The sequence below is a fragment of the Chiloscyllium plagiosum genome, unplaced genomic scaffold, assembly GCF_037043375.1.
Source record: "Chiloscyllium plagiosum isolate Xiang-an unplaced genomic scaffold, Cpla_swu_hap1 HiC_scaffold_11, whole genome shotgun sequence".
Taxonomy (NCBI): Eukaryota; Metazoa; Chordata; class Chondrichthyes; order Orectolobiformes; family Hemiscylliidae; genus Chiloscyllium; species Chiloscyllium plagiosum.
The window spans coordinates 82,886,159-82,913,318 of record NW_028270149.1 but is presented as its reverse complement, the minus strand read 5'-3'; the positions used below and the strand labels follow the sequence as shown (position 1 = coordinate 82,913,318).

General features: G+C 42.7%; 1 protein-coding gene across 1 annotated transcript; it reads left to right on the top strand.

Annotated features, from left to right (window-relative positions):
* The first annotated feature begins 407 nt into the window (after nt 1–407).
* LOC122557075 (protein FAM162A-like) lies at nt 408–22,534 on the top strand. The gene is made up of 4 exons (XM_043704358.2): nt 408–696; nt 8,844–8,952; nt 12,705–12,813; nt 21,543–22,534. The coding sequence occupies exons 1-4, from the start codon at nt 543–545 to the stop codon at nt 21,642–21,644; spliced, it is 474 nt and encodes a 157-aa protein (XP_043560293.2). The 5' UTR covers nt 408–542; the 3' UTR covers nt 21,645–22,534.
* Nucleotides 22,535–27,160: the final 4,626 nt, after the last annotated feature.

Here is a 27,160-nt window from a genome sequence, read left to right as displayed (position 1 = left end):
AGGCTGGTGAATGGCTTGGAGGGGAACTTGCAGATGGGACAATCCTGTTAAAACCCCGGCACTCTGGGAGACAAAGGAAAAGACAAAGGGGTAAAGAAAGAACAGAGAGAATGGGAAAAAAAAGAGACAGAGGGAGAGAAGGGAGCTGAGAAAAATAAAGAGACAAGAAAAAGTGAGAGAGGGAGAGAGCAAGGAAATGACTGGTAGTTCTGCAACTCTCTCTAGCCTTTGGCAGCTGCCACTTTAAACAGGTCTTTGCTGAGCTGGTGGTTGGAAATTCCCCAATAGGCTGGGGCTGGGGCTGGGGGTTCGTCAGAAGCTTCTCTTTCGGGGAAATCAGCTGATTTCCCAACGAGGTGAGTCAGACAGTGACGGGGCAGGGAGGAAACGACTTCAACCCTTCCCACTTCCTCCAGCGGTGTCTTGCATCAGAGCGGAGCGTCCTTGCTTGAGAACTCTCTCACCTCGCCTTGTCGTTCCCCTTCAGCACTTCGCTGACTCCCGTAGCCCGCCGCTGCCCGGTCCCGGAGCGAGTCCGAGAGATGTGGAGAACTGTGCTGAGAGCCAGGAGCCTGCTGCCAAATGCGGTCCCTCCCAGAGCCAGGCCCGGGACAGCGCTGCTGTGTAGCCGAGTAAACCAGGGCGGAGCTGTGCAAGCCACCGAGCCCAGTATCCAGCCTGCAGTACCTGAACCAGGTAAGGAACACTCCCCACCCCCCCCCCATAAAAAACCCTGCCCCTGCCCCTGCCCCTGCCCCTGCCATCCCGGAACTAAAAACACTTGGAGTATCTGTGGAGAAAGAAATGGTAAAATACTGTGGAGCTATGTATAAAAAATGAAGTATTGGAGAAACTCAGCAGGTCTGGCAGCATTCATTTTAAAACCTCTTATGAATTCCTGCTTAGGACATACAACGAGTCTGACTCAAGATTGGGATACGGTCAGACCTTGAATGAATTGTCTGAGCTAAGGTGTCCCCTTTTAAAAATAAAACCTTAAGTTGCCTTGAGAATGTGGCTTGAAAGAAGTTTACATATTAATGAGCTGAATGGCTCAAAGTGGAAAGAGAGACAGTATTTCATACCCATTGTGATTGTTATAAATGTTAATGATGACATATAGACAGGGTGGTTAAAAGGGCATTTAACACCGTTGTCTTCATTGCTCAGTTTCTTTGAGTGTAGGAGTTGGGTCATTATATGTACAGGACTTTGGTGAGGCCTCATCTGGAATACTGTGTCCGGTTATGGGAAGGATATTATTAAGCTGGAGAGGGCTCAGAGGAGATTTACCAGGATGCTGCTGGGTATGGAAGGTTTGAATTACAAACAAAGGCTGGATAGGCTGGGACAATTTTCACTGGAGCATAGGAGGTTTATAAAACAATGAGGGGTATAGATAGAGTTAATGGTAATTGTCTTTTCCCCAAGATGGGGGATTTCAATACGAGGGGACACATTTTTTAAGGTGAGAGAATTGCAAAGTCATGAGGGTGGTTCATTTATGATGTGAATTTCCTGAGGAAGTGGAAGATGCTGGTACATTTGGATAAGTTTAAAAGACATTTGGATAACTACATGAATAAGAAAGATTTGGAGGGATGTGGGCCAGAGGCAGGCAGGTGGGACTGGTTCAGTTTGAGATTATTATTGACATGGACTGGTTGGACTGGAGTGCCTGTTTCCATGCTGTGTGACTCAATGAAAGACTTTTTCCTTTAGAGGTATTTGTGCACTTACGGATTCTATGATTCTAGTTCAGAGAAGGTTCACTAGGATGTCTCTGATGTGGAGCGATTGTCTTATGAGCAAAGACTCTGCAGGCAAAGACTGTACTCACCAGAGTTCAGATGAATGAAAGGTGTTCTCATTGAAATCTACAGGATTCTTAAGGAAGGATCTGAGGAAGCGTCACTGGACCTGAAACATTAACTCTGATTTCTCTCCACAGATGCTGGCAGACCTGCTGAGCTTTTCCAGCAATTTCTGTTTTTGCTTCTGATTTACATCCTCCACAGTCCTTTCGGTTTTTATTTAGGATTCTTAGAGGGCTCGGCCCGGTCAATGCTGAGTGAGTGTTTCCCCTCACGGGAGAGTCTGGGACCGGAGGGGATAGTCTCGGAATAAAGGGGTGCCAACAGAAGGCTGAGATGAGGAGGAATCTCTTCTCTCAGAGGTCTCCGAATCTTTGGAACTCCTTACTAGAGAGAGCTGTGGGGGCTGAAAGAGTCTTGATCAGTTGGGGAATGAAGGCTTATGGGGAAAGATCAGCTATGGCCCTATTGAATGGAGGAATAGGCTTGAAGGGCCGAATGGCCTACTGTTCTTCCTATTTCTTATTGTTCTCGTCACTTTCCATATCACTTGCTGTACCTGCAGGTTAACCCTTTGCTATTCTTGCACTAGGACACACAGATCCCTCTGCATCTCAGAGCTCTTCAATCTCTCACTGTTTCGGTAATATGCATTTTTCATCTTGCAAATGGACCATTTCCCACTTTTCCCTTGTGATACACCATTTTCCAAACCTTTCTCCACTGGCCTAGCATTTTATCTCTTTGTAGCCTCCTTACATCTCATTCACAGGTTACTTTCTGACCTATCTTGGTGTTTGAATTTCTTCAGCACTTTCTGCTTTTACTTCAGTTGATGTGGTCAATCCTCAGACCTTGGAAAAGTTGAAAGTTTTCTTGGTTTTGATTGTGTGACTGCAGGAAGGGAATTAGAATGCAAAGGGAGGCCTGCAGGAGACAAGGGAGTGTGTGGTGGCTGGAATTTTCCCAACCCCCGTGGGGGATGAAGATTGGCAGAGTCATGCAGGAATGCCTTAGAAGGACATGTTGTCTCCCTGTCCTCATGATGTTTTGCCAGGGGCTGGGAAACTATCATCCATCCTACACCAACCTCAGGGGCAGCTCCTATCTCTGTGGACATGTCAGCGTCAGGGGTGAGCACATATAGAGATTACCTGGGGGAACATGGCAGCCTCCCAGAGGATTCTGGGGTTACCCTCCTCTTTTTGGGCAAATCCAGGGCGCACAGAAGAGTTTTGTTGCTGTGTGAGATGAGTCTCCTTTGTCTGAGGTGCTCTGAAGGACAATGAGGAATGGCTGCTGTTCAGAAGGCAAGACAGGAATAAGTCCACCTCTCACAAAGGTAAAAACAATGACTGCAGATGCTGGAAACCAGAGTCTAGATTAGAATGGTGCTGGAAAAGCACAGCAGTTCAGGCAGCATCCGAGGAGCAGTAAAATCGAAGTTTCGGGCAAAAGCCCTTCATCCACCTCTCACAAAGCATACGGAAACTCAATTAGGCCAGAGGTGGTGGTTTGAAATCGTCAAACCCGGTGTCAAGTCCAGAAAACTGTAAAGTGCCAAGTTGAAAGAGGAGACATTGTTCCTCAAGGTTTGTTCTGAGTTTCATTGGAACAGTGCAGGAGGAGGCTGAGAACAGAGATGTCAGTGTGTGAGAGCAAGATGGGGAATTAAAGTGACAAGCAAAAGGAAGCTCAGAGTTATGCTTGCATGTGGATTTGTAAAGCAATCAGCCACTCTGTCTTTGTTGAAACTTTATTGCTGGAACAGCACAGCAGGTCAGGCAGCATCCAGGGAACAGGAGATTCGACGTTTCGGGCACAGGCCCTTCTTCAGGAATGTCATTCCTGAAGAAGGGCCTGTGCCCGAAACGTCGAATCTCCTGTTCCCTGGATGCTGCCTGACCTGCTGTGCTGTTCCAGCAATAAAGTTTCAACTTTGATCTCCAGCATCTGCAGACCTCACTTTCTCACTCTGTCTTTGTGTACAGTATAGGGAGGAGGCCACATCATGAGTGGTGAACACAGTAGAGCTGAAAATGTGTTGCTGGAAAAGCGCAGCAGGTCAGGCAGCATCTAAGGAACAGGAGAATCGACGTTTCGGGCATAAGCCCTTCTTCAGGAATGGTGAACACAGTAGACTGCTTCACCTGGAAAGGGACCATAAACAGCAAGGAGATAGGAGAGAAAAGGCTCCTTGCTTAACTTACTGTGGTTCATGGGAAGTTCCCAAAGAGAAGGGGAAGGGTTTTACAATTGAGGAGTGGACCCGAGTGTCACAGGATGTTGATACAAAGAGTTTTTTTTTAATGTCTGTATGATTTTCCTTGTTTCTGGAAAGATTGGCAATACACATGCGCACAAACATACATCTGGGGTACAGATAGAAACAGCCACCACCCACAGGCTTAGTGATACTGAACAAATGAACCCAGCCAGATAGCTCTATTCCATTTGTCCAGTTTAGCTGGGAAACCCAATTGCCAAAACTGGGGGTTTGGCTGGCAGCTCCAGGCCTCAGCAGTGCCACATGTGCATTAAAGAGAATCCAAGCCAATCTTTTCAAACCCTGGTCACTAACTGCATTGGCTTCTTGTGAGGCTAGAATGAAATTCTGTGTTACCAATATCTGATCAGTGGTAGACGGAAAACGATCCGTTGTTTTGTCTAACGCCATTCATCCTGTGCTCTCTCTATATGGTTACTTGAAAGTGGAGTTGCAGGTCGACACGGTAGTGAAAAAGGCATTTGGTTTGCTTGCCTTGATTGGGTATAGGTGTTAGGAGGTCACGTTGCAGCTCTACAAGACATTGGTGAGGCCACTTTTGGAATATTGTGATCAGTTCCGGTCTACATGCTTTAGGAATGATGTTGTGAAACTTGGAAGTGTTCAGACAAGATTTGTAAGGATGTTACCAGGGTTGGAGGGTTTGCCACAGGAAGAAGCTGAATAGGCTGGGATTGTTTTAGATTAGATTACATTACATTACAGTGTGGAAACAGGCCCTTCGGCCCAACAAGTCCACACCGACCCGCCGAAGCGCAACCCACCCATACCCCTACATTTACCCCTTACCTAACACTACGGGCAATTTAGCATGGCCAATTCGCCTGACCTGCACATCTTTGCACTGTGGGAGGAAACCGGAGCACCCGGAGGAAACCCACGCAGACACGGGGAGAATGTGCAAACTCCACACAGTCAGTCGCCTGAGGCGGGAATTGAACCTGGCGCTGTGAGGCAGCAGTGCTAACCACTGTGCTTCCGTGCCACCCCGTTTTCTCTGGAGCATCGCAGGCTGAGGGGTGACCTAATAGAAGCTAGTATAATCATGAGGGACATGGATAGGGTAAATAGACAAGGTCTTTTCCACAGGATCAGGGAGTCCAAAACTAGAGGGCATAGGTTTAAGATGAGAGGAGAATGATTTAAAAGGGACTAAGGGGCAATGTTTTCATGCAGAGGGTGGTGCAGGTCTGGATTGAGCTGCTAGAGGAAGTATTATAGCTTGGTACAATTAAAACATTTAAAAAAAACATCTTGATGACCATATGAACAGGAAGGGTTTAGAGGAATATGAGCCAAATGCTGACAAATGGGACTAGATTAGGTTACGATATCCAGGGGGACATCCACAAGTTGGACTGAAGGGTCTGTTTCCATGCTATACAGCTCTATGACTTTGTCATCCCCAGTCCACTCAATAAAAAAAACTTACTGAGTCACTTCCTGTACCAGGAACGTCTTACACAATATTTTCGCGTTTTAGTGCTGCAAATATAAAACTTAGTACACCTCTGGTGACCGGTTAAAGCCAAATTTTCAACCTGCCGCGAATGGGACCTGGAACAGGAGAAAACGTAGTGAAAAATAACTTAACCCACAGCTTCCTCAATTTGAACCCTTTTGCCTTCCATTTTCCCATTTCCTCACTCTCTCTGTCCATCTGTCCCATTCCTTGCCAACCTATTTTTTTTCTTTTTTTAAAAAAATCATGGCTTGTAGTCAGAATTTGTTGCCATCCCTAATTGCCCTTGAACTGACTGCTTTGTTGGGCCATTTCAGAGTTAATGGAGTCACAGCAGACTTCCTTCCTTAACAGGGCATTGATGAGTCAAATGTGTGTTTTTTTTTTACAACAATGATCGCTTTATGGTTCCCATTACGGAGACTAGACTTCAGTTCCAGATTTTGTTGGCTGAATATAAATTCCACCAGCTCTCATTCTGCGATTTTTAAACCCACACCCACAGGGCATTAGTCTGGATTGCCTCAAAAATATGTAAATATAGTCTTGCACAAGTAACAAATGCCTTGGGTTTGTTTGCTGAATAGAATCAAACTCCAATATTTGTTTCTTCATTTGTTTTAGTGACAACGTATGTTTATAAAGATATTTTTATCAATATGTTGAAATAAAATTAATTAGTCTGGATTGGTAGCCAATGACAATAGGAGGATAGCATAATCTCTCATGTATACATTCACGTTTCTCCACCCTCCTTTCCTTTCTCCTTCTGGTCTCTACCCTTTTTGTTGTGACTGTGACATTTTATTTTGCCTGTTCAAAACAACTTCACTGTAAGCAGGAAAAATACTGAACAGTTTTGTATACAGTAAACCACTCTGATCCGTGGTAATTAGGTGAGGCTGGGAAGGCTACAGTATCAGAGACTATCCTATCATGACCTGCCCCTCCTATCCCTCTTGCTTTGCTGCAATAACTTCCTCCTGTAGCTGTTATAAACAAAAGTGATGACTTTATTACAAATCACCAAGTAGTTATTGCACAAAGACAGTCGATGACTTGCCTGGATATTAAATTTTAAGTGGTAGGTAAACTTTCACTGAACTTCAATTAAATGTTGCTGAGTGAGGCAGGATGACATTGCAAAAGCAGAATTAAGTTGAAGGACAGGCAGCAACGATAATATTCTGTAAAGTGGAATGATTGCCTCATTCTTTTCTGAAAGCAAATTAGCCAGATTGTTATATGACGCACAGCATTATGATTAAATGAACAGTATTATTGGCTGTTTTTGTTGCTGCCAGTAATTTGGAGGCTTGAGGTTTATGCCCAGTGTACCGTTGACAGGAAAGTGAATATCCAGATGTGGGGAGTAGATTTAAAATAATTGGCAAAGTGCCAGAGAGAGAGAGAGAGAGCATGATGAAGATAATATTTCTTCGAGTGAGTTATGATTTAAGTTGCATTTCCTGAAAGGCTGAAGGTGACATTCAATCGTAACTTTAGTGAAGGAATTAGATCTTCATTTAGAAAGATGCAATTGCAGGGCTATGTTGGAAGAGCAGGGGAATGGGCTGAATGGGTAGCTCTCTGAGAATTGGCACAGGCAGGAGAGTCAGAATAATTTCTTGCTGTGCTGTTCAATTCTAGGATTTGATTGAGAAGATTATTATACTTTCATAAGACAAATATCTTGATTATTTGATATCCTAAAGTATATTTGCATTTCCTGGCTCCATGATACTAGTGTTCTTTTAGCCATCTTTTGTCAAGTGGGAAAGATTGCTTCTTCCATCTCTCATCTCAGCATTTTTTTGAGCTTTGTGACCTGATAGACAGTCCACCCATATAGGTGAACCTTTCTCTGGACTGCCTCCAATGTCAGTATATCTTTCGTTAGATAACGGGCCTAAAACTGTTCACACTATTCCAACTATGGTTGATCTAATGCTTTGTATAGTTTTCACAAGGCCACCCTACTTTAATAGCAGGTCAGGCAGCATCCAGGGAACAGGAGATTCGACGTTTCGGGCACAGGCCCTTCTTCAGGAATCCTAAAGTATACTTGCATTCCTGAAGAAGGGCCTGTGCCCGAAACGTCGAATCTCCTGTTCCCTGGATGCTGCCTGACCTGCTGTGCTGTTCCAGCAATAAAGTTTCAACTTTGATCTCCAGCATCTGCAGACCTCACTTTCTCCACCCTACTTTAATACCCTATTGTCTTTGAAATAAAGGACAGCATTTCACTTGCCTTCCTTGTTAACTATTGAACTTGAATGTTAGCTCTTTGGAATCCATGCACAAGGGCTCTTGAATCCCTCTGTTTCATACCTTTCTGAAGTCTTTTCTATTTAAACAATATTCAGCCCCTCTACACTTCCTGCCAAATTACATAACCTCACATTTGCCCACATTATATTCCATTTCCCAAGATTTTGCCCACTGAAACTTCCATAGACTATTTGTGTCATCCTCACCACTTGTCCTTCCCACCTGTTTTTCTGACATTTACCAACTTGGCTAGGGGTACACTCGCTTCCTCCATTCAAATTATGAACATTTGTAAATTATTATTGCCCCTGCATTTATTTCTTCTCCCCTTTTTGTCCCCTGATTATTTAAAACTTTTAGAATCTCGTTATTAGTGTATTCTAATGTGAAGATTTCCCCCCCCATGGCTTTCTTTGATATTTAGTCAATATAGCTTTGAGTTCAGAAATCCAGCTTGACGTTGATACATGGTGCCTGATGGGAACCCAGAACAATGGTCGCTGGTATCTGAATCTGCCTGCATTGCTATCATGCTGAGTGATAAGATTCAGCTGGGAAGTGTAGGGCTGTCTGTGGCTGCCAGCCTTTAGCCTGGGAAGTCTCAGAGGGAACATGCAGCGGGTATCAACCTGTGGGCACTGCCATTTAAATATTAGAAATTACATTCCCGTTGTGCATTGCTTTCAGTGTGTTAAGTTTATTCAGATCACTTATTCATTTATTGTATTTGTGGAACAGTAAAATTAGGATTGGTGATGCTGTATTTTGTTTGTTAACTCTAGAGAAATTCGCTGATTGGTTCAATCAATAAAGGATCAACCTTACTGACTGTACCTAGGGGTCAGGTTTTGTGACTGAGACAGGGGGAATCAAATCAGCTGTACAATATCCTGCTGCCCCTTCTTCTAACTTACAAGTGGTTATTCCAGATTGCACAAACTCTCTCTCCTCGTACAATGTGTTGTCGTTCGGTCTAACTTGTGGTCTAACAGCAGTTATTTTCTTACAGCCTGTTCTGCCTACAAGCTCCAGGGCCGTATCCCTACAGCATTAGACAGGAAGCTCCTGCTGTGGTCTGGTCGCTTCAAAAGAGAGCAGGATATACCAGAAATGGTTTCGTAAGTGAACATTTGGAGCCTTTTGATGAACCACAAGTTCTGTATGTCACATTGGTTTTAGTTATCATTATTGGATATCTTCTTGTTTGCAGTGTAACAGTTGAACTGTTATGAATCCTGAATGGAATAGCTAACAATGCTGGAAAATACACAGGATTATAAAATACACAGGATTATAAAATAAATTTTATTGAAGTGTTTCAAAGTCACAAGGTTGTGAATAACATAGAGAGCCAATGAACAGGTACATATCATGCAAGGTGTATCAATAAAATACCAAACTTATGAACTCATTTTGTTTCGATTCCATTGTGCCCTTATGTCAGAAATATCCCACAGCAGCTGAATGTTCCCAGCACACTTTGTCTTTTTACCTTTTTAAACTACAGGACAACTAGCTAATTTCATCCAGCTTCCTGTGCTAATGATGAGTTCAAAGGTTTACACATTCAATTTTCTGAATACTCCACAAAAGTGAATTGTACACATTGTGCTTCAGTGTTTGCCTTCAATGTACAGAAAAAAAACCTACTAGCCTTTTTCATCCAGACCTTCAACTGTTAACTCTTTAAAAACTAACTTTTCTCAGCCCTCTGCTTTAACCAAGCCAGAGTTCAAAAGGGTTATAATCCCCCAAGTAATATTCATAATAACCAGCCCAGCTGATCCTTTTGAGTTCTATGTGCATTCTTGGAGTCTTAGAATGTCCAGTTGTGAGATGTGTTATCCAGCTGGGAACAAAACACCATGCCTGTTTTATACATGTCCTCAGACCTGTAGCGATCAGAGGTTCAGTTACTCCCTGCATTTAACTCTGAATAGCTGAAAATGAGGTTATACACAGTGTCGTGCCTCACTGGGTTACACACTGCAAATCAAGCCCCAAAAAACCAGAGTCATCACTAAAGATTTTATCAAAGTACAGAAAGTTTCCCCAATTTACCAGTTCATGTAGACCCTGGTGCACAGAAAGTATGGACCAGATTTCTGTACTTAACAAGAATTTTATTACATATAGTTAAAGCTAGGATCTATCAACTCTCAACATATAACTCCCCTGGTTAAAGTATAATCCTATGTAAAATTCCACTCTTGTCCAACACTCGCACTCTCACACTCGCTCTCTCTCACACCAGAGAGGCGAATGTGAGGACTGCAGATGCTGGAGATTAGAGTCAAGAGTGTGGTGCTGGAAAAGCACAGCAGGTCAGGCAGCATCTGAAGAGCAGGAGAATTGACGTTTCGAGCAAAGGTCCGGCAGTTCAATGGTCCTTGTCCAAAGGGTTCACGGAGATGGTCCTTTTGCTTGCCAGGACTCGAATATCCCTTCTCTGGGTACTTTTTAGTTCCTTGCAAGAGTCACAGGGTGAGCGATTCACAAATTACAAAGACTCTGACTCAATTGGAAGCAACATCTTACAAGTGAGGGAAAATAAGCTAGCTTTCTTCAGGCCTCGGGTATTTTCTATTGCAGAGACAAACCAGTTCTCCTCCCAGAGGTCCGAAGGCATCTGGCAATATCTTTCACAGCCACAAGCTGTTCAGATAACCAAGATCCTATCATATACTTGTTGACGGACTGTTGGATTTTGTCATGAAAACTGGTTACCACTTCTCAAACCAGTCAACTGCTTGTTGCCAGTTGAATTTTAATTTGTAAACATCTCCAGGTGACAGCTCATTTTGACCAATGTCCCCCCATTAGAGGATCAAAGCAGCAGAGTAAGCATCACTTACTATGAGGTTCAATAACTTACTTCTAAAAAGTGCAGCAATCCCACCTCTAATCCTTAATTTAAAACAGTCCTTTTCCTATTTTCAGTTCACAACCAAAAATGCAGAAAAGTAGATATAGCCTTACATCAGAGAGCCCTTGAAACAGTCTCAAAATGCTTTTTTTTGACTATTACTGGATTGTCAAACATTTTACATATATAAATAAGCATCACACAATGATCCAAAACACTGTTTTAAGGCCCCTGCTGTCCTAGCTCCAAGAAAAGATTTCCTTAATGGAGGTTCTTCCGGTGTGTATTGTTCTAAAAGTAATGGTTCTGAAAGAATTAAAGTTCATTTAGGACCATTCAATATGTGACTGTCACTGGATCAAATGCCCTCTTCACCATCCTGTCTATGTGTGACTCCACTTTCAAGAAACTATGCACCTGTACCCCTCAATCTCTTTGTTTGGCAACACTCCCCAGGGCCCCACCATTAACTGTATAAATCCTGCCTTGGATGCAGCACCTCACATTTATCTGAATTAAGCTCCATTTTCCGCTCCTCAGCCCATTGACCCATTTGATCAAGATCCTGTTGTACTCTGAGGTAATCTTCTTCACTGTCCACTACACCTCCAATTTTGACGTCATCTGCAAACTCACTAACCAGACCTCCTATGTTCACATTGTAGTCATTTATATGAATGATTACAAAGCAGTGGACCGTTCCATGCAGCACACCACTGGTCACAGGTCTCCACTCCAAAAAGCAACCCTCCACCACCACCACCACCACCCTCTGTCTCTTAATTAAACACAATTTCCCTTAAACAAAACCATGCTGACACTTTGATTTTCTAAATTTGTTGCTATGACCTCTTTGATGATCAATTCTAAAATCTTCTCCATAACAGACATCAAGCTAACTTATCTTGTTTGCTATCTCCCTCCCTTCGCAAATAGAGGAATCATATTTGCAATCTCCAGTCCAGGACATTTTGGAAAATTAACACCAAGACAACTTCTATCTGGTTGGTTACCTCCTTTAACACCTAGGGTGAAAGTCTATCTGTACAGGAGACTTGTCAGTTTGCAGTTCCATCAGTTATCTTCATACACTTCCCTAATTTTAATTTTCACTAAGTTCCTCACTTCCTTCCGCTTTCTGATTTGCATTTATTATTGAAATGTTTCTAATATCGTCTGTAGTGAAGACGGAAGAAAAATGTCTGTGCTTTGGTTTTGATATTCTGTCCATTCTCCCGACCTATCACATGAACATTTGCACAATTATATCACATTGAAGCTTGAATATATCTCTAGCTTTTTTAGTTAACCACAGATGGTGGATCTTTCTTTTAGAATTTTTTGAGATTTGTATTGTGTATTCTAAGTTATCCCCTTAAAATCTTGGCTACTGGATTTCTATTGACCTGTCCCAATTTGTGAGATCACCATAGCCAGTTCTGCTTTCATTCCCTCGCAGTTGCCCTGATTTCAGTTTAATATTCTGGTTTTACACCTGCACATCTCTTCCTCAAATTACAAGAATGCAAAATCATTTCTGAGTTATACATCAAACCCAATTCTCCACGATGGAAATGCAGTAGACTGTCTGTATCATGGATAACTGATTTACTTAAAAAAACAAACTTAGAACCTTTCTTATTTGATGTCAATGACCACATCCCAAAAATGAACAACATCAGCATTTAATGCCCATTAGTCTTTTCCTGCTGTTTAATTAGAACTCGTTATTGACAACTTCTGAAGAGCTGCCATTACATTTGAGCCAATGATGAATACAGGTTCCTATGGTGGGGCCAGACATTTTGGTGAGCTTAGACAAGGGGAGGCTGAGAGCAGTGTGCTTTTTGTTTACGGTATATTTAATTAAGACAGGCCTGCAAAAAGCATCAAAACCAGCAGCACTCTTTTTTAAAACTAGAAACAATGCAGAGAGTTAGATATTTGATGTCACAGTCCTCTTCCTCTTTTCAAATATAAAAAAAAATGTTTTTTTTTCCACAGGAATGAAATGCTTTATGCAGCTGGAAACAAAATAAGGGTGAAGATCTGCTACATGATGATAGGTTTGACAGTTGTAGCCTGCCTGATTATGGTGGTCTCTGGAAAGAAGGTATGTTCATCGCTGACCTGTTGTCAAGAGAGACTATTTAATGTATCTGCAATGGAATCCTATTTATTTTCCATGGCACAATCCCTCCTCTTGAGTGCAGTCAATATTAAGGAGAGTTCATCTCAACTGTCTTAGCTGATCTCCAGACAGTGATTTCCTGGTCTCCTCACATATTAGTTTCCACAATGGGTTTCTAATTCATTTTGTACAGCTAGTGGTAATGGGGGAAGCAAAGGAATGTTCTCTGCTCAGACTATATTAGATTAAATTCCCTACAATATGGAAACAGGCCCTTCGGCCCAACAAGTCCACATTGACCCTCCGACCCATTTCCCTCTGACTAATGCACCTAACACTACGAGCAATTTAGCATGGCCAATTCACCTGACCTGCACATCTTTGGACTGTGGGAGGAAATCGGAGCACCTGGAGGAAACCCACACAGACACTGGGAGAATATGCAAACTCCACACAGACAGTTGCTGTATCAGTATACTTTCAAAGAATCAGTCGTTAGGGAGACAAATGCAATAATGGCTTTTATTTTGAGAGGACTTGAATATAAAAGCAGAGATGGACTTCTGAGGCTCTATACTGTTCTGGTCAGACCACATTGGGAGCATTGTGTGCAATTTTGGGCCCCATATCTCAGGAAGGATGTACTGGCCCTGAAACATGTTCAGAGGAGGTTCACGAGAATGGTCCCAGGAATTAAAACCTTAACATATGAGGAATGTTTGAGGACTCTGGTCTATACTCGATAGAGTTTAGAAGGATGAGGGGGATCGAAGTGAAACTTACAGCATACTGAATAGCCTGGACAGAATGGGTGTTGGGAAGATGCCTCCATTAGTAGGAGAGATCTGGACCCAAGGGCACAGCCTTAGAATAAAGGGAAGATCTTTTCGATTGGAGATAATGAGATACTTTTTCAGCCAGAGTGTGGGGAATCGATGGAATTCACTGCCACAGAAGGCTGTGGAGACCAAGTCATTGAGTATATTTAAGACTGACTGACTGACTGATTGTCAAGGGGATCAAGGGTTACTGGGAGAAAATGGAAGAATGGGATTGAGAAACTTTACTGGCCACGATTGAAGAGCAGAGCAGACTCGATGGACTGAATGGCCTAATTTCTGCTGTTATAGTCTTATAATTCTTGGGGCTAAATAGATCAATGAGCACAGGGTAAAGGGGGAACAGGATACAGAGTTGGATGATGCACCGTGATCATATTGAATGGAGGAGAAGGGTTGAAGGGCCAAATGGCCTACTCTGTTCCTAGTTTCTGTTTCTGTGATTGTTTTCACTGTTCCAAGTACTTTAACCCACAATGTGGCAGTCATCAATTTGTGGGGAAAAAGTGTTAAAAGCTCTTGAAGGGCAGATAAAGTCTGTTTAAGTGACATGTTCTTATTTAAATCCCCAGTTCTTGAAACATAGAAGAAAAACAGGCTGCAGCTGTCAGTTATAGTTGAAAGAAAGGCTTGGTTGACAGGCCATCTGGTGCAGATTAGAAAATGAACCCCACTGTTGCTTAAGTGCCAATAGAAATCATTGATGATATATCTCGAGAATTACAAGATTATAGCTGAGCTTAATCCTGAACACTTTCCAGAGATTCTAAAGCTATAAAAGCACTTCTCAGTGGAGTCCATTTTGATTAACAGCTTTGAGCTTACAACAGGATTAAACCCGTCTGGTTCACTAATGGTGTTTTAGGGAAGGAAATCTGGTCTGTGTGACTCCAGAACCACAGCAGCGTGGTTGATTCTCAACTGCCCTCTGGCTAAATAGAGATGGATAATAAATATTGGCCTGGCTAGTGATATCCACATCCTCTGAATGAATATTTTTTTAAAACAAGTATCACTTTGTGGTTGCTAAAATGAATTTTATTCTCGTACATTGTCCACTTCTGGGGATTTAAGGTGTTTTAATGGGTTTCTTGAATGACAGTTGCTTTTCTTTATCAAGCGTGCATGAGAGCCGCAGCTTTATTAGATTGTTAATAATATTTTCATGTCCCTATGGCTGCTGAGGTCTGTCTGTAGTGGATATTGGGTGAGTGATGACGGAAATGGGCATGGGTTTATGAGTGGGAATGGCTGATCAGAATAGGGAGCAGTTACTGGTGAGAATCCAGGAGTGGCAGGATCCCCATATTAATAATTCACTCTATGAAATCATTATGTCTCACATTCCATCTTTACTTTGTGACCAATGGTGGGATACTTTGAAGGCAAGTAAACCCGCAGGCAGAGGCATTGGCAGATTGCCAGCTATTTTCCACTCACTGCTTGAAAAATACAGGACAAACAACTGAGAAATGCATGGGGACACAAAATGGGATTGAGGGTGAAATTATGGGTTAAGCTTCAAAATACTGGATGCTTGTTAACACTGCACGTTGCACTGAACCATAATAAGCACAGACGTTCTGCATTGTACTTGTATCATAGCGTTGTAAATATGGAAACAGATCCTTTGGAGCAATCCATCCACACCTAACAGATTTCCTAAATTAATCTAGTCCCATTTGCCAGCATTTGGCCCATATTCCCTCTAAACCTTTCTTATTCATATACTCATTCCAGATGCTTTTTAAATGTTGTAATTGTACTAACCTCCACCATGGGCGGAATGGCCTATTTCCACTCCTATGTCTTATGGTCCACCACTTCCTCTGGCAGCTCATTCTATACATGCGCCACCCTCTGTGGAAAAAGTTTCCCTTTTTAAATCTGATTCAGAGTGTAATTCATTCATAGACTGTGATTTGTGAATGGGCTGTAATTCCCAGTGTGACTGTCTAATGTGTTTGACATTACCACATCAAGGAAATACAATCTTCCTGAATTGTAATTTTACAGCTGTAGTTTGTAAGTGCTTACTGTCCCTGAGAAATTGTCCCTTTTAAACAACCCATGCCTTCTAATTTTGGACTCTCCTACACTTGGCTATTCACCCTATCCATGTCCTTCATGATTTTATAAACCTGCAAAACCTCAGTCTCCAACGCTCTTGGGGAAAATAGCCCCAGCCTATTCAGCCTCTCCCTATAGCTCAAACCCTCCAACTCTGGCAACATCCTTGGAAATCTTTTCTAAACCCTCAAGTTTCACAACATCTTTCCAATAGCAGGGAGACCAGAACATCATGACGGAGCAGAAAGCCAGATAGATGCGAGCAGCTGAATGGCACTTTTAATTTCCCTATAATGTTTCTGCTGTTTCCACATGTAACTATCTAATGGGTTTTAATTTGATGCAGTGAAGCAAAATAGAGTGCGATCTGTGTGGGAGCTTTAAAGTGGTCAATGTCTAAGGAAATGTATTACAGCCAATTTTAGCAAATTGAATTTCTATTGTAGAATATGTTGTGTCAAACAAAGGAAGAACAACAGTCTGGGTGGTAAGGTCCTGATCAGTGCGCATCTCTCATTAGCAAGCTATTATTTAAATCCCTTCTCTTTTGGTTGGGGAAGAAATGAATTAAAAACCCAGGAATAAATTGTGGCGCCAATGGTGGGAACACAGAATGTGGGGCTGTCACCTTTCAGTTCTACTATGACTTGAAAATTCAGAGCACCACCCGGATAACTGGGAAGGAGCAACGGTGCAGAGATTTGCGAGCTGCCAAGGGAGCTGGGGCACAGGGGCTGATGCAAAACACCAGGCCAATAAATTCTAGTAACGAGACTAATATGGGAAGAAGGTAAGCCTCTAAAGAATTGGATGAGGATGAAGAGAGTAAACATGCTAAATCACTGTTATTTGCAGCTTTTTGCTAGCGAGGACACTAAAACTTAAACATAGACTGCATCCAAACACCCATCATTGATGCCACGGGACCGGTCATTGCTAAACTAGATGGTTTTAAACGAGGCAGAAGGAGCTGACCCCTCCATTTTTGCTTGAATCGTGGAGAAAGAAGGAGATTTCAGGTGTACCATTGTTCATTCTCAGAGACAGTGAGCACCTACAAAGTATAGCTATAAAATTGCAATTCAGGATGATTGATATTACCTTGTCCATGAGATACAAAACCCATCAGAGAGTCACAATGGGAATTACAGTCCATTCACAGGTCAGACAGAAATAGTCTATAACAAGTTACATTCTGAATTATGATCCATTTGAACTGTTACCTCTGAACCATAGCCAAATAGAAAGTCATATTAGGACATTCTAAAGGGAGTTATATTGAGGAATTCAGTCCATCGGTGAGTCTCACCAGGAATTGTAGTCCATTCAATGGACAGAGTTAGGAATTAGGGATAATTACCCCCAGAAAATGATGATCTTTTGAGTATTGCTGAAGAGGGCACATTGTGTCAAAGCTTTTCATTTTCACTCACCAATCACTGTTGTTGTCTGCAATCACTTGCAAAGGAGTGTGATTGTCCACTTTGAAAATCCATGACACATGACTTGAGTCCTTGTGTGACCAATGAGCTCAGTCCGACCAGACGTTTCAGTGTTGAAGACCTTCAACTGACTAACTTGTTTCTCAAAGTGGTGGAAGTGGTCATTGGGCTTGAGGTTATTCTCATTCCTCTCTCTGGTTCCTTTTCTATACTTCCTCTAACTGATGGGTGTTCTCAAAGAATTGTGTCCTTTCACATATGGGTTTCCCCCAGGTCGCGAATTCTTATGAATGAGGGTTTCCCATGCCTTGACATCAATGTTACATTTCTTGAGGGAAGTCCGCAGAGAGTCTTTGAAATGCTTCCTTTGTTGTCTTCTTGTTGGAGTGTTTTCCTTGAGCTGGGCAAAGATGATTTGCTTTGGCAGTCATTGACATCCTAAGCATGAGGCTGGCCCAATGGAGTGGGTTTCGCATGATCATGACCTCCATGCTGGTGCTATTGGGCTGCTTCAAGGACGCTGATGTTAGTCACACCTGTCCTTCCAGCTGACTCTTACATCCTCCAAGTTTCAGAGCCATACAGAAGACTCAGAAAGGTGACTGCCTTATCCACAGGCTTGTTGGTATCAGCACAGATGTCATTGTTGTTGAAGACTTGCAACCTTAAGCGTGCCAATGGGATGCAGTGATTCAACATTGTACCCAATGTCAGCCTTAGCTTGAGAGATTGCCCTTCCCTGGGAAGGGCAATGTCCCACATTTGGCAGGATTTCTCATTGATCATAATGGAGAGATGGACAAGAACATGACCTGGGATAGATTGTTAAAGGATTTGATTCTTTTTGCGGTTGGGGTCTGAGACTAATGTGCCCACACCACTAGGAAACTTGTTCTTGACAAAGTGACGAATCGAGGTGATGAAGGTGGAGAAAAGAGCGGCAGTGATGTCAGAGTGTGCTTGACCAACTCAGAGTAGGCTTCAAAGGAGTCTATCATATTACCAATGGCGAGGACCATCACTGATATCTGATCGTGGAGGAGACTGAATGGTGATGGGTTTCACTGGGCCATTGGTAGGGTCTTCCGTAGCACTTCCTGATTGGCTGAATCAAAAGCCTTGGTCAGGTCGATGAAGATGATGCCGAGGGGTTGGCGTTGCTCCTGGAGTTGGCAAACAGTGAAAATCATGTCCATAGTTCTACAATTTGGTTGGAAACCACACTGTTCCCAGTGATGCTAAAGCCTCCCGTGGTTGAAGAAGAGTGAGGTACCACAGTTGCCTTCACAAATTAGTCATTTAGTTGAGCCATTTCTGTGCTGTTGTGCAGAGAGAAACCTGATTATAGATTCAAAGAGTGAACTGAATGAAAGGTTTGCATTAATTTGGGAGGCAACATGTTCAAGGAGCTGTCAAGGAAAAAGACATTGTTGCTCTGTCTGCAATGATCAGGGATGAAAGGTTTGAGAGCGAATGTTTTGAAGGGAGGATGTGGATAATGGTTTTGATATGAATGGATGAAAGTGCCATAAGTCTACAGACTTATTAGCCTGACACCAGTAATTAAGAAATGAACTGAATTAATAATCAGGAAAAAGATTATCTGTAGGAATATAATCTAGTAAATGATGAGCACCATAACGTTCGGAGGAATGGATTCTCCAACACCAAACTGATGTCTTCTTGCCCTAATTAACAAATTGGACGTAAATGTAGGCCACTTAGTCAGTTACCCCAAGCAGTCTCCTCCATTCAATAAGATCATGGCTGATGTGACTTCTCCACATTTCCACCAGACCCCAGATAACCTTTCACCCCGAACTTTTTAAGAATCTATCCATCTCTGCCTTAACGATATTCAAGGACTGTCGAATTGGGGATGTAATGGACAATGTGCACAAAGTCTGACAGTGCTAACTCGCAGGCCTAACCACCCCAAATCAAGCCTCAACTGGAAGTTCAGCCCCTCTAATCATTGAATGGATATTAAATTTGCAGTTAGCATACAAGCTGGCATATATTCAGAGGAAACCATTTTGACACCAGCCCAAGAGAATTTACATCTGGACTGTCTATTGGCAAATTCAAGTTTGATTTAGCCAACTGGAAACTGGTGTACATTTGAAATCAAAATGAAGGCTGCACATAATATGCGATCGAGATTGATCTAGCCCAGACGATGATGCAAGGGGTACTCTAGAACGTTAATCTATCATTCATTCTGACCAAATGGTGTGAGATTATGGTAACAAAGTGAATATATTGAGAGGTTACACAACCCAGTTAGTTGCGGATTCACATTGAAACTCTGCAGTTCCTCAGTCAAACCAAGCTGGATTACTGCTTGGAGTTCTGGTTGCTGCAGTTGACCATCCTAACTAAGGGACAGGAGCTTCGACAAACCTGTCAGTCAGTCAGAGGTCTTCACCACTGATCAGTGTGGTTCCAAAAAAGACTTTTTTAAATCCAAAATACTGGTATCATCTGTCAAACCGACAATAACTGAAAATTAAACATTTTGCAGAATGTGCCATACATCATCTTTTTCTGTTTTACTCAGTTAAAATGAACTTACGAAGTCTGTTTGTGTGTAATGTTGCGAAATAGCTGAAGGGCATTAGGCTTATTTGTTTTCCTGATCTATGACAAGGTTGAAAGTGACCCATGACCCCAACAAGCCTGAACTTACCCCTGCCCCAAACACCTGACCCATAATCTGGCAGCATTCACTGCCAGGCACAGCCTTGGGCCTGACGCTGCCATTGAATGTGTATGGCATATTAGGAGAGAATGAGTAAATGTAATGCAATCCTTTCAGATGTGACAGTATTACAGGATGTTGCAATGACAGCTATGGGAAGGACAGTTTTTGAACACCAAACAGGAAGCAGTCCTTATGCAAGGTTTTTTCAAAAAATAATCTGTTTGAGAATATGCATTTACTTCAGTACAGCTCGCTGTTTTGACAGTAAGGCAATTGCAACAGAAGGACTGGATTTCTGGAATAAGATAGAGTGCACCGGAGGGTCTTTAATTAATTGGTCAGGGTGACATGGTGACTCAGTGGTTAGCACTGCTGTTTCATAGTGCCAGGGACACTGGTTCGATTCCACCCTCGGGTGACTTTCTGTGTGGAGTTTGCACATTCTCCATGTCAACATGAGTTTCCTCTGGGTGCTCCAGTTTCCTCACACAGTCCAAAGGTGTGCCAGTTAGGTGGATTGGGCATGGGAAATGCAGGGTTACAGGGATAGGGTGGGGTGAATGGGATGCTGTTCGGAGGGTTGGTGTTGACCCGATGGGCCTGCTTCCGCACTGTAGGGATCCTCTGATCCTTCTCTTGGTTTCTGCCTGAAACCAGGTGGCTTTGAGAGAGAGATGAAATGAATGTGGGGGGGGGTTCGGGGCTGAGGTTGATAAGCTATCTCACTGAATGCAGGCCTCACTGGAGAATCTCCCTCACGTCCTCCGGACTTAATACTGTTTCTTAAAGTTGCCATGGAGAGAGTGAGAATAAGCGAAGAAATTAACAATGATGGTCCAAATACAAAGCTGCCTTTAGTTTAGCCAGTCTCTTCCGTTGGGTATTATCTCCGGTCTTTGATGTCGATGCCCCTTGAACAGGTGAGCATGCTGGACAACCTCTCCTACTGCTGGCCTTCGCCTTGACAACAGTAATATCCCCCCACCTCACCCACCAAAAGCTTGTCTCACCTCCACTCTAACAAGCAGGACCTGGACATCTATCTGTCTTGAACCTGTCATTGAGGAGGTCCCCCTGCCATTAGATGTTTTCTAAATCAACCTGCTCAGATGTGGCTATACAGCACTGGAGTAGGTTGGACTTGAGCTAACCTCCAGGCTCAAAGGCAGGGAACACCACCACTGTGCCACACAAGCCCATTTCCTGCCAGACAGATTTTAGATTAGATTCCTGACAGTATGGAAACAGACCCTTCGGCCCAGCAAGTCCACACCGACCCTCTGAAGAGTAACCCACCCAGACCCATTCCCCTGCCCTATATTTACCCCAGACTGATGCACCTAATACTATGGGCAATGTGGTGTGGCCCATTCACCTGAACCTGCACATCTTTGGATTTTGGGAGGAACCTGGAGCAAACTCTCACGGAAAATGTGCAAACTCCACACAGTCGCCCAAGGCGGGAATCGAACATGGGTCCCTGGTGCTGTGAGGCAGCAGTGCTAACCACTGAGCCACCGTGCTGCCCCATTTGTTCACTCCTTTAAATCAGCTGGGTTTTTATTAGCTGGAAATTTCCGAAACAATGTTTGTTTTTGCTCGGACTTTGCATTACTTCATTTATATTGTTATATTCTCTCCCTCTTGTAATTGCAGGCTTTTAAACAGCACGAGAACCTTACCAAGTGGAACTTGGAGAAAAAGGCCAAATTGAAAGAGGAATTTGAACAGAAGCTGGTCACAGAAAAGCCCCAGTAACTGCAATAAGACTAGCTGTACCAATTTACCTCCTCTTAACAGTGGCACAAAAGACAAACTATTAGTCTTATCGATGACTGGTTCTGAAGTCCATTGGTACACAGTTATGACAGTCAGGACTAGTACTCAACAGTGTCATCAGTCCTTGTTCTGCAGACTGAACCAATCCACCTTCGTTTCCATTTTAACCTCTTCAAAATGATTACTCTGAAAGTTCTGTTTTAGATTTTATGATTGTCAAATGAAGCCAGATTATCATTGACACTTTCAGTTGAAGCTGCTGTCTCTCATTTCTTGCAGAGAAGCTCACTCATTTCACTGGGTAATGTATCCACTGATGGTGGGCTGAGGAATTTCAGACATTCTTTCTCCCCCTCCACAGTCTGTGTGTCTGTGACACAGGTATTCAGGCCACACCTTTCTTAACTTATTAATCTCAATACATTGGCATTTTTGCAGCCTCTGTTTGAGTGCTCAAAGTCTAATGTCGACACTTGGTCGCAGCTCAAATCTCTGATGATGTTAATGAATGATCTGCCATTTGTTTCAAATTTCAAGCAACTGGAGTATTTTGCTTCTCTGGAACAATTCCTCACCTTTTGAAAGTCAGGTTAGTCTCCTGCAGTGTGGATCAATCTTTATCAAAGTAAAAATTGCAACATCCTATCAGCACTTTTCAAATCACTATAATGCACAACACTGGGAACCAGGCCTGTAAATGACTGTTCTTGCACATCAGGGAAATCACTTTTCAATTATGAAAGTCGACCTCAAGTTTAACATATGTCATGCCTAAAAGCTGTAATATTAAATCAATTTAATATTTTGTAGCAGTGTCTGATGGTTCCTTTGACTTTCTGAATAAAAATTCTGTTATCTAGTTGTGTAAATGCCTTTTAAATGTACCGTTAGTTTGTTTCTGAAACCACGGCTCGAATGTAATTAATTTTCATTTGCTGTCAGGATGGGTGAGATATTTACAAGGCAGTTTGCTTCAGACAGACTGAGAGGCCACTTATTCCTTCAAGTCTGTTCCATTCAATTAGGTCTTGACTGATCTGTATCTGAATTGCATCTAACAGAATCCCTACGGTGTGGACACAGGCCATTCGGCCAAGCCTCCAGCGACTATCACATTCAGACCCAACCCTTCCCTGTACTCTTGCATTTCCCATGGCTAACCTACTCAGATTGCACATTCTGGGCCACTATGGGCAATTTAGCATGTCCACCTGCACATTAGATTCCCCATAGTATGGAAACAGGCCCTTCGGCCCAACAAATCCACTCCGACCCTCTGAACAGTAAGCCACCCAGACCCTATATTTACCCCTGCCTAATGCCCCAAGCACTATGGGCAATTCAGCATAGCCAATTCACCTGACCTGCACATCTTTGGATTGTGGGTGGAAACCAGAGCAAGCCCACGCAGACACGGGGAGAATGTGCAAACTCCACACAGACAGTTGCCCGAGGCTGGAATCGAACCAGGGTCCCTGGTGCTGTGAGGCAGCAGCGCTCACCACTGAGAAACCGTGCCACCCACTATTTAGGGAGTTGATTTCCCTGCCGCTGCCCTAGGAGCTCCTTCCAGGACCTTCCCCAGAGAAAGAGTGTGAGAGAGGAAAGCCATGCAGACATGGGGAGAATGTGTAAACTTCACACAGACAGACAGTCGCCTGAGGGCGGAATTGAACCCAGATCCAGAGTGCTGTGAGGCAGCAGAGCTGACCATTATGCCGCTTTAACTGAAAACCTGACGTTTCTCCATTCCCCCTTAAGCTTGCCTAAAACAAAATTAAATTTCAGTTTTAAATATTCAGTTCACCCCAATCTGAATAGCTTTTTGAGAGACAGTTCCTGATTTCAGTCCATTTAGCTGAAGGGATATTCCTTGAGTCATTCTTGAATGACCATTTTCAAATTGAATCCCAAGCCTGAAGTCCCAGGTTCAAGTCCCGCTCCAGTACTTAACAGCCAAACAGGTGGATAATCAACTTATAGATCCTTCCAACTCATCACAAAGGAGGGTGATAAGGACAGGAGGGACTAGTCAGCATTGTGATTGAATGATTGGAAACACTACCATCACCGTCTACAGCTCTATCATTGTTAAGGTTAAAAAGTGAATTGTTAACAGCTGGACTCTGAGTCAATACATCACCATATTGAAGGTGAGTAAAGAGATGTGGGTAGATAGAAATCCATTAGACACAAGGGAAGCAATTGAGTTTTCATTACATTTCAGAAAACTTGATCCCAATTATACATGAGTTTTTTTGAATCCAATGACACTTGTCAGCTATTAGACCTGACCTACCCACAAGTTATTGTCATGTCTGAGGAACTTTCCTCTGCATATAAGCTCTTCCAAATATGGTAGCCCTGTAGGTCTCCCATCATCGTGTTTCTTAATGGGCTACGTAAGCTGCCTAAACAACACAACTTGGTTTCTGCTCTATACCGATGCAGAGTATCTTTGGTTTAAGGATACATTAAACTTTGGACAATCGTTACTGAGATTGGACTGATTTTGATTTTGTATTGATGGTCCCAAAGGTTGAACAGTTGACTCTCTGATCTGTTGATTATCTCCATGCCCAGAGATCCACTCTTGCATAGTCTCACATCCCTCACCTGGGAAGAGGGATGTGTGTTGGTAAGGCCATGGGGAGTATTGCAGAGCAAAGAGCTCTTGGAGTACAGGTTCAGGGTAGACAGGGTAGTGAAGAAGGCGTTTGGCATGCTTGCCTTCATTCATCAGTGCATTGAATATAGGAGTTGGGATGTCATGTTGCAGCTGTACAGGACATTGAACCAATCTGGTCTCCCTTCTGTAGGATGGATGTTTCAAAACTTGAAAGGATTCAGAAAAGATTTATAAAGGATGTTGCCAAGGTTGGAAGGTTTAAACTGTAGGGAGAGACTGAATAGGCTGGAGCTATCTTCTCTGGAGCATTGGAGGCTGGGGGATGACCTTATAGAAGTTTATAAAATCATGAGGGGCACAGATAGGATGAAAAGCCAGGGTCTTTTCCCCAGGGTAGGGGGAAACTAGAGGATCCAAAACTTAGAGGGTGTAGGTTTAAGGTAAGAGGGGAAAGATTTTTGTAAAAAAGAGACCTTGCAGGCAACTTTTTCAAACGGAGGGTGGTGCATGTATGGAATAAGCTGCTAGAGGAAGTGGTGGAAGCTGGTACAATTATGACATTTAAAAGGCATTTGGATGGGTCTAATGAATAGGAAGGATATAGAGAGATATGGGCCAAATGCTTGCAAATTGGAGTAGATTAATTTAGGATCTGGTTGGCATGGACAAGTTGGACCAAAGGGTCTATTTCTGTGCTGTACATGACTCTATGCTGGAGGATCTCAAGGACTCAAACATTGGGATTATATTTAAGAATTGAGACAAGCCTAATATAATAACAACAGTGGAGTCTCTCTGCTTTCTGCCACAGGGAAACTATTCTTATACAAGGTAAAGTTAGGAGCGTGATGGAATACTCCCCATTTGCCTGGATGAGTGCAACTCCAGCAACACTCAAAAATCTTGACACCATCCAGGACAAAGCAACCTGCTTGATTGGCACCACATCCAGAAGCATCCATTCTCTCTACCACCAACGGTCAGCCCAAACGGTCCGCAGTGTGTACTACTTGCAAGATGCACCGCAGAAATTCACCAAAGATCACCTTCCAAACCCACAACCACTTCCATCTAGAAAGACAATAGTGGAATATACATGGGGACACCACCACCTGCAAGCCATTCATCCTCCTGACTTGGAAATATATCGCTATCCCATCACTCAAAATCCTGGAATTACCCCCCGTAGGTAATGTGGGTCTACCTCCAGCACATGGACTGCAGCTCACCACCACCTTCTCAAGGGGGTAATTAAGGACTGACAATGAATGTCAGCTTGCCAGAAGTGACCACATCCCATAAATGAATAATCAAAAATTAAATGGAATACTAGACTATTACAGAAGCCAAATTACATGGCTATTACAGAGTTAACCACGTTGTGGTTGGGCTGGAGTCACTTAGATATCAGATCTGTTAAAAACAGTAAATCTACACATTAGTGATTTTTTTTTTTAAAACAAGAATCTAAGTCATTTCAAGGTCACTATCACTGAGACCAAGTTGTTAACTCCAGGTTGACTAAACTAAGTGAATAAAAAATTCCCCAGTTTCCATGGTGCAATTTGAACTCATGACAGAAACATGATGCTGCTGCAATCCCAGTACCAGAGAGTCAGCTGAAACTCTCATCTTCACCAATGACAGTTCAAATTTCCTGCACAATCTGCTTGCCATGTAAATAAGACCCCTGGGGAGAGATAGTTTGGTTTGGGCTGTGAATAAATTTCATGAGATGTTCATTATGAGAAGCCAGAACTCATGGGTATATGATACCATCCCTTCAGAATCCTGCATAATTCATGTGAAATCATTCCATGCTACCTTCTTAAAGAATTCCCAGTGTAAGAAGACCAGAAGCATCCTAATTAAAGGAATTATTAGAATATTGCTGAAAAGTATTTCACCAAACTGTTTAGTCTTGCAATCATCAAACAATCCCAATGCTTTCTCCATGGTACAGCCTCAGCCATCAAAATCAATCTGCCAAACAATTAGCATCTTTTTCTCTTGGAATTGGTGTGATTGTTTATTTGGCCCATTCTTGTGTGTGTGCTGATAAGGGTAGGATGGAAAGCTTTTTCAATATGGCTTTATTTCAAAATCAGATTGAAAAAGATAGATCATGACTAGTACTTCTGATCTAGTTAAAAATCACAGAACACCAGGTAATAGTCCAACAGGTTTATTTGGAAGCACTAGCTTTTGAGTGCTTCCATATAAACCTTTTGGACTATAACCTGGTGTTCTGTGATTTTTAGCTTTGCCCACCGCAGTCCAACACCAGCACCTCCAAATCATGATTTCTATATAAATTGATTTATTAATTTATTAATCCAACTGCACTGAAATCTGTGTGCTTCAATTATGCATTTACAACAGGTGGCTTGTAGGGCAATTGGTTGCATATTCTTCAATCATATAATTCTATGAAAGGGGCATTGCCCATCTCTGAGAGACAACAGTAGACACATAGACAAAGATATAGCAGAGACATTTAGGCCTCTATAAAACTTAATTCACTTATTTAAGTACTTAAACAAATAAAACCAGCTTTTAACTGCTAGAGATATCTCAATCTGTAATTAACTCCAAACATTACTACCTGGGAGAGTTGGCTGTTGGCTAGGTTGGAACTTTTCTTGACATCTCCACCACACCTCCTGACGTAGGCTGCCTCCTGTAGAGTGACTCTTTAAAGTTTTGCTGAAAATCAAGGATTTTTTCAGGCTGCTTTATACACAAGTCTCTGTACCAAATATATCCCTTATTTGGAATTATCCATGCATGTGACCAATCTGGAATGTTCCATTCTTATTTGACAGAGACAGTGTGGTTACTGATTTCCTGCAATCTTAGCTCATAG

Bases quoted from the DNA above. Each gene is read 5' to 3' on its own strand.
- LOC122557075 (XM_043704358.2), top strand. From the start codon at position 543: ATGTGGAGAACTGTGCTGAGAGCCAGGAGCCTGCTGCCAAATGCGGTC. The intron at 697-8,843 runs GTAAGGAACACT...ATTTTCTTACAG, and splicing joins GCCTGCAGTACCTGAACCAG to CCTGTTCTGCCTACAAGCTC. The intron at 12,814-21,542 runs GTATGTTCATCG...TTGTAATTGCAG, and splicing joins TGGTGGTCTCTGGAAAGAAG to GCTTTTAAACAGCACGAGAA.